The 8,150-nt window shown below is 47.6% G+C and overlaps 1 protein-coding gene across 1 annotated transcript in view; it reads left to right on the forward strand.

Annotated features, from left to right (window-relative positions):
* Positions 1-7,502, forward strand: part of HEYL (hes related family bHLH transcription factor with YRPW motif like) — a 15,318-nt gene extending 7,816 nt beyond the window's left edge. Inside the window, exons 2-5 of the mRNA XM_024202496.3 lie at positions 2,409-2,475; positions 3,349-3,432; positions 4,735-4,816; positions 6,288-7,502. Coding sequence (XP_024058264.1) covers positions 2,409-2,475; positions 3,349-3,432; positions 4,735-4,816; positions 6,288-6,967 — 913 coding nt within the window. The 3' untranslated portion in view covers positions 6,968-7,502. The remainder of the gene's footprint in view (positions 1-2,408; positions 2,476-3,348; positions 3,433-4,734; positions 4,817-6,287) is intronic.
* The last annotated feature ends 648 nt before the right edge of the window (positions 7,503-8,150 follow it).

Below are 8,150 nucleotides of genomic sequence, written 5' to 3' on the forward strand. Positions count from 1 at the left end.
GACTACATTTATTTCAGAAGCATTTTGGCTGTAGAGCAGTGTAATAGTAAATATTCCTTGCTGTGAGCACATGCACACACTCTCCCATGTACACTCTCTCACCATGCACACACACAAACACACTAGACACACACACAGCAGGTGTGGAAAGACTACAAATATATGGGGTATATGAGACAGTACTCAAGGTAAGAGTTTGTCATTGTGTGTGATTTATGTGAAACATTGCTACTCATACTGAGAGAGCAACAAATCCACGATGATATTTTGACGACATTCATTGTGTTAAGCAATAACATGTAACAGATGCACCATGTGGAGGTTGCCATCTTGCCCCTGGCTCACTAATCTGGACTTGGTTATTTGAATGTTGCTAATCACCTCTCTTGCCATATGGAAGAAGAAGAATTATAGTGAAACAACTTCTGGAAACCCCTCACCTTGTGCCTAACAAAAGGTACTTTGAATGGACCATGCTTATTCTAGGGTTTGGCCTGCTGTACAGAACACACTCTGCCTACAGAGACTTATTTAACAGATTCTGCTATTAAAATGCTCTGTCAAACTGAAAAATATTGCGGTTTGATGGAGTGAACCCAAACCCCTTTCCAGACTTATAATTCTTATTTGCTCTTCAGGTCCCTCGGGACGTCTGGACTGGAGAATGTTATAAACAGTGTTTAGATTTTATCATCTTTGCTTCAGATTTCTCAAGAGGCAGAAACAGTCCAGCAGTCGGTCAGTTTCAGGAGCTGCCGTTGAGAGAAAAGTCTCCCAAGGACCACGGGATATCATTCAAGCAGAGGACTTTTGTAGCTTCCCTGTCAAACATACACATGGGTTCCACGTCCGTGAAGCCCCCCATCTTCTAATTGGCTGTCCCTATAAAGGATATCCTTTCTTTGCAATCCAAACGTACCTATGTCCCATGCAAAGCTGCTGTTATCCTGCATTCATTCTCCTGCATTAGACAGCAGAACGGTGACTCTGAGATGATGAAAGTGTTGTTTATACGAAAGATTTGACCTCCCCTCGTATTGTGCTTCCTGCACCGTTACTTTGGGTCTTTTGTCTCACCTTTGGGTCCCGGCAGATGAGAGGTCTGAAGAGCATTCTCCCCCAGTTTTTCCCTTTCTAGATCTCATTTTCCTGGGCTTCTGCACTGCAGGGCTGCCCAGAGGATTCAGGGGGCCTGGGGCAAAGCAATTTCGGGGGCCCCTTCCATAAAAAGAGTTGCAATACTATAGAATACTATATTCTCGTGGGGGCCCCTGTGGGGCCCGGATCCTGGGGCAAATTGCCCCACTAGCCCTCCCCCTCTGGGCGGCCCTGCTGCACTGCACCTTGTGACATCCGGTTGGGGAAGACAGAACAGCAGCGCCTTCAGGGACTGTCTATTGGCAGGCAATGATCACTGTGCGGAGTAATATAACAAGAGGCATTTCCCACCTACTTCCGCCTTCACAGCTGAGCTCCATCTCCATGGTGCTCCAGTCCCCCTAATTATGGGGAGCAACTGGTTTTGTCCATTTAAAAGTTTATCTTTCAGCTGTTTGCTGTGTAACTAGATACTGCCCTGGGGAATCCGGGATAACTTTATGTCTGTCACAGGAGAAGCAAACATGCAGCTGCAAGAAGTGTTCTTCTCAGGGAAATAATTACATCAGGGGTTCTCAAACTGGGGGTCGGGACCCCTCAGGGGGTCACGAGGTTATTACATGGAGGGTCATGAGCTGTCAACCTCCACCCCAAACCCTGCTTTGCTTCCAGCATTTATAATGGTGTTAAATATATTAAAAAGTGTTTTTAATTTATAAAGGGGGTCGCATACAGAGGTTTGCTATGTGAAAGGGGTCACCAGTAAAAAAGTTTGAGAGTCACTGAATTATATGATCCAGGAAAGCCCTGATCAACCACATCGTCACCAGGCCTGATCCTGAGGCATGAGTTCCCGAACTCCTACTTCCGTCAGTGGGAGTTGTGGGTCCATTATCACAATGACGGTATAAAGTGCTGCGGGTTTATAAAAGAGATCTGAAATCCTCATGAACGGAGAAAAATGGGGACTCTAAAGATCAGATCTTTGCTTTTTCAACAAGTCAGGAAGACGCTGACTATTTTGATACCAAAAGACGATTATGCCTCCTAGCAAAACAGCCTGCCAGAAATCTCTCACAATCTGATGGCCTTTTCGGGGAGGAGAGATCCTAAGTCCTGCCCAGCTCCCCCTGCCACCTCCCGCTTTACTTAGCTCTAAGTAGACTGTGCTTAAAATGGTACAAAAATCTCAAAACTCCCTTCCACGTGGGAAATCGCATGTGGTGAGTGGGTGTAAAGTCTCTGTGTGTGTGGTGAACAAATAGACAGCATCTGAAACACCTCCCCCCCCCCTTCTTCTTTCTATACAGCCAAGTATCCAGGGCTGTTTCTCCCACCACCACATCTCAGATACAAGCCAGGAAGAAGCGGAGAGGGGTGAGTAGCATTTATGCTACCAAATCTAACAGCCACATTGTGCCCGTCAGTGGCATGCACAGCTTGAGGACATGCGAATGCTGTTAGGTTTTTAACGCTCATTACTGAGTAAGCTATATGTCAGCAAAGAAATGGGCTGTTTTAACCCTTCTGTCTCATGGATCTCTATTGTTAACGAGGGTGAGCTCCATATCCCAAGGGAGAAGCAGTGTTAGAACAGTATAGGAAAGAGGAACCCAGGGTGCTGGCTTCTATTTCCAACGCTACACCCCCAGGGATGGGCTCTTCTGGGGGCTGGAGAGGCTCCAGGCATAACGTAGCTTTGGTGGCCTGTCTAAGTCACAGCACCCTCCCTGAGCTGCCCCCTGGACCACCGCACTGGCTGGAATCTCCGTAGGGCTGCATGATGCTGCCCTATATCGAGCGTGTCCATTGTGATGGGCCTGTGACAGGGTCCTCTGAAGGTAGCCCTACAGCTGTCCTCCACCCTGCCTTCACTGGGGAAATCGTCCTCAGCCGCAACTGGGGCTTGTCAGGCCCTTTTATCCTCCCTGTAGCGGTTGGGCTCCCACCCCAAGTATTGTTGGGCAAGTCATTTAACCCCCCCCCCGTGCCTCAGTTTCTCCATTGGTAACACTGATTTATTACATTTGATTAAAAGCGCCTATCTAAAACTGTAGATATTAAAGGGGATATTAAAAATGGGGGACAATCTGTACCGCATGGAGGGCTATGAGGCTCCATTAACCAATGCTTGTTAAAGAATTTGAGATCCCTAGATGGAAGGCATTCTAGAAATGGGAGGGATACGTCTAAAAATGATGACGGGATATGGGGCCCAGCTATGCTCCTCTGAATGGAATTCTTTTGTAGATCATTGAGAAGCGGCGCCGTGACCGTATTAACAGCAGCCTGTCTGAACTGAGGCGTTTAGTCCCTACTGCCTTTGAGAAGCAGGTACGTGCAGAATGTTAGACTTGACCGTTTTCCCCCCAGAGGCTTATCATTTTAAGAAAGGCAGTAGTGTCCCTAGCCTCTGGTTGCCAGAAGCTGGGAATGAGCAATGGGGTTGGATCACTTGATGATTCCCTGTTCTGGTCATTCCCTCTGGGGCACCTGGCACTGGCCACTGTCGGAAGACAGGGTACTGGGCTAGAGGGACCCTTGGTCTGACCCAGTAGGGCTGTTCTTATGTTCTTATGTTAAAGGAAAGACCTGCTGGTGCTTATGAACAAACATACATAGAGGGGTCGTATCAGCAGAGTAAATTATCTTCAGGCAGCCCAAAGCAGGGTTGTGGTTCAATGGTTGGGAGGTATCTTGCTTTTACAGCCATTCCACATTAGGCGTTAATTTAATTAGCTCTCATTAGCTGAGCAGGGTTTGGATAGTGGTCAGTGCTTGGATGAAGAGCACCAGCTGGTGCTGTAGAAAGAGATGCTGGTGATGGAGTAGGTAGCATTCTTCTCTCTGCGTCGTCAATGCTGCCCTAATGCTTAAGCAGATGCTGTCTTAGGATGAAATCTAAAAACAAGGTCCTGCCCATTCACTGTGAAAAGATCTCCTGAAATCCAAGTCACGTGTCCGGCATATGTGATTGTTGCTTCTTTTTGTCCCCTGTTACCATCTGTTTGTCTAAAGGCCCCAAACCTCTCAGGGTGCTTTTCCCAGTTGGGGTGTTAAACCCAAGAGTCATGCTCAAATTGTAACTTGGGTAATGCTATTCTGTTTTCCTAAATTCCTTCTGCAACTACATTTGGAGATATTATTCTTCATTGGCTAAGTTTAAAGGGTAACGCAATGTCAACGGCGCACAATGACTGCTGCATTCCACCCCAGAGGTGGCTGCATTTCACTTGATGGGTAATTGTTAAATACAGTCTGTAGATCCTTTTAGGATTCTTCAAGATTGAAAACCCTATAAACACTCTAAATTATTATCACCCCAGAGGATAAGTGGGTGGTAATAAATCTTCCAGGACATCTTATGGAGGATAAAAGACATTTTGCAGCAGCAGGGCTGAATGGAAATAGAGATTTTCCGTTTGCTTCACAGTCTCTTTTGAGGGGAGATCCATTTTCCTTACCACTTGATTCGAGAGGAGTCTGAATCCAAACCCTGAATCTGTTATTTCTGCCCATTTCTGGAAAGTTCAGGCCCCCTTGAAGCTGGCTCCCTCAGTGAGATGGAATCCTAGATTTTAAAATGGTGGATTGATAGTCTCTCTTTCTCTTCCCCTCCCTGCTTTCAATACACAGGGCTCCTCCAAGCTGGAGAAGGCAGAGATCCTGCAAATGACAGTGGACCATTTAAAAATGCTTCATGCCACTGGAGGAACAGGTGAGAACTGCTTCTGTAAACGTGTGTTTTGAGGGTGAGATCCTGGCTGTATTGAAAGCAACTGCAAAACTCCCACTGACCCCCCCGGGGGACCGGATTTCTTCTGAGGGGAGGAAAATTCACCCTTGAATCCGAGAGCAGCGTCCCGCTGTTATTGTCCGTTGTTTACTCCAGAAATCGTTAATGCTAAGGATATAGAAAATATTGGTGTTTGCTTTTGAAAGGAAGCGGCTCTCCCAGGGGAGGCTTTCCACTTCCTGTGCTACTATTTGTGATCCTGCAGATGGGTCAGAATCTCACATTTAGGCCTTGGCAGACTGAGGTGTGCCAGATGGTGTGTTCTGTGTAACCACAGAAAAGGCAGCCAACTCCCAGAACAGCGACAGCCCCGGGCAAGGCTACACACTTAGTCAGGCTCGCAAATGGACCTGGCTTCCAAACCAAAGTCTGCCTCCTCCGCATCCCATCGGGATGTTTCCTGGCACTGCCTGGAGTCTGGTTAGTGACTCTGCATAGAAACATGACTTTTCCCCTCCCCCATCTCAGGGTTTGTAAAACACAAGGGGATACACATCCTCCGCAAGAGCAAAGTTCCCATTCTCCGCTTGCCCAGCGACTCTGGTGGGGATCTCAGTTTCAACACAGTAATCCTCTGACTCGGTTAAAACACAGTTCTGTCTTGCTGGGTAGATGGGACCAGACTGTGGACTTTAGCACAGTTACATCATGGTCTAGGAACATTGTTTAAATACTCAGCATGACTACGCTACCAGGCTGAAACATGTTGTCAACAGGGTCCCCAAAATGTGAAGTGGTACAGTACTTTGTCCACGCTGGTTGCGTTCTCTGGTTTACTGCCCATCCTCTCGGGAAGTCCAAGAAGGAAAGAGACTGAAGGAACAATTGGTAGTTTTATTGTACTTCACTGATCGTCTCCACAATCCAAGGCTTTGGGCCTCTAGAGCCAATAGTCTTGGGTCTGAGACTGTCTCATATCCTTCAATTGGACATCTGTTTAAATAAAATATGAGTAACAGAGTCAAACAGTTGTCTCTAAACGCAGGGAGGGGTTATTAAGCTTTTCATTGAGAAGCAGAAACCACACAACCTGCTGTTCTAGGAATGGCCATCCCAGAAGAGACCCAGCTAGTCCAGAATATTGCCTCCAGTAGCAGCCAGTGACAGAATCCAAAGGAAATTCCTTCCTGATCCCAGCTGGTGATCAGTTTATGCCCTGAACCAAGAACATTGATGGCCCTGATCATTTTATCCTAGCTAGAGTAACTGCAGATGCTAGTCTTATTCATGTAAACATCACATCTTTTTTCAAGCTTACTTGGCTATTTGCTTCAATAATATCATGGGGCAGCAAATTCCTCAGGTTAAATACCCCATTACATTAAAATGGGTAGCGCTATCAGATGCCTGTGCTCTTGGTGGACATGATGCTCTATATGTCTTTTTCTCACAGGGTTCTTAGATGCCCGATCCCTGGCTGTGGATTACAGGAGTATCGGCTTCCGTGAATGCCTCACTGAAGTTGTCAGATACCTTGGTATCCTCGAGGGACAAAACGGTGCTGATCCTATCCGGCTACGACTCCTCTCCCACCTGAATAATTATGTTGCCGAAATGGAGCCTTCGCCCATGGCCACTTCCCTTCTGCCCTTTCAGATGTGGCCCTGGTCATTCCTCCACAATTCCACAGCCCCCGCCAACCAAGTACTAATACCCAGGAGGGAGGCTGTCCCAGGTCTAGCTGTCTTGACTGCTTCCCCCCTGGCTTATCCAAGCACCACCATGAGAAGAGCTCCCGTTCGCCGAATTCCTAGTGCCATCATGCCAGCCCGCCGAAACTTCCTTTCCAATCGGATGGCCTCTTCGTCCCGGAGGGCTAGACCCACAGTGACATCACCAACCCCAGGTGCCATGTCCAGTGTGCCATCACCGAGGGGTGCCCTGAGAGATGCCACCTCTAGAAGCAGCCAGATTGCAACTTTCCTGCTCTCCTCTGCCTCTGCTGGAGTTCCCGTACCATCTGCTTCTTACACAGCTCCTCCTGCTTTGAATGCTTCTCCTCAGGGGCCAGGCACCAGAGGTGGGACTTCCAGACTCTGCCGCTCCTGGGCTACTGAAATTGGGGCTTTCTGATCCCTCCCTGACAAAATCCTAAGGGAGACAAAAATCATCAGCAGCCACTGCTCAAAAAGCACGCTCCGGTGAACAGCTTCTTTCCTGCTTTGCAGAAATAAAGAATCGATAAAGGATCCTCTCCTCACCTTGCCATCCCTTCTCATTCCTCACGTCCTCTTCCCTCCCTCCCCATCACACTGCCTCCCTCTTTTCCATTTCAGGTTTGCAGATTTTGTTTTGAACTGAATGTATTTGTCTGTGTACAGCTCCACTAAAGGTTGTGGATGAGGTTTATCCTAATTCAGACCTTTCCCTTCCCCAGCCCAGGCCCTGGTAGAGCTGAATGTTGTAGTTTTGAGAATGTAAACCAGCCTTGGCACTGATTTGACTTTGCTGGAGACACAGAGCTCCCAAGCAGTGACACTTTCTATCACTTGTATGCAGTGTTGTCGTAGCCATGTAGGTCCCAGGATGTTAGCAAGACAAGATGGGGGAGAGAATATGTTTTATTGGACCAACTTCTGTTGGTGACCAAGAAAGCTTTCCAGCTTACACAGAGCTCTTCTTCAGGCCAGCCCTGAAGAAGAATTCTGTGTCAGCTCGAAAGCTTGTCTCTCTCACCAACAGAAGTTGGTCCAATAAAACATATTCCCTCCCACACCTTGACTTTCGAACACTGACTTCCTCCCAGCTTCAGCATGTTGTTTGACAGGGTCTAAGTGAGGTGAGACGTGCTGGCGAGTAATGAGACAACCCACCACACGCACACAACCTGTCCTTTAATAACTGAACCCCACCCCCATCAGGCTTGCTGTGAATAGTCAGGACAGTTGGGAGGTTCCTCTCCGTTGGCCAACCCCATTCTCTTGATCTCTAAAAATGGAGAGCTTGACATTATGCATAACAGGCTCATTCAAAACACATAACCCCGAGGGACGAGTTGGAGGAAAACGTAACAGTTCCCGATCGCCCTCTGAACTGACACACTGTGATACCCAGTACGCATTCCTGCACAGAGAATTATCCCAGCACAAGACTTCCTGTACTTAAGACCCCAATACTATGTGCAGTCCACATTTTCATTTCCCGTGGCTCGGTCTTTACCTAAAACCAGGGCCTTCCCAAGTGTCACTAGTGGACTTAATTCATGGAAACATTTGCCTGATCCTGTGCTTAGATCAATGCTGTTATCAGCAGGGCC

The sequence above is a fragment of the Terrapene carolina genome, unplaced genomic scaffold (assembly GCF_002925995.2).
Source record: "Terrapene carolina triunguis isolate 2854851 unplaced genomic scaffold, T_m_triunguis-2.0 Scaffold236, whole genome shotgun sequence".
NCBI lineage: Eukaryota > Metazoa > Chordata > Testudines > Emydidae > Terrapene > Terrapene triunguis.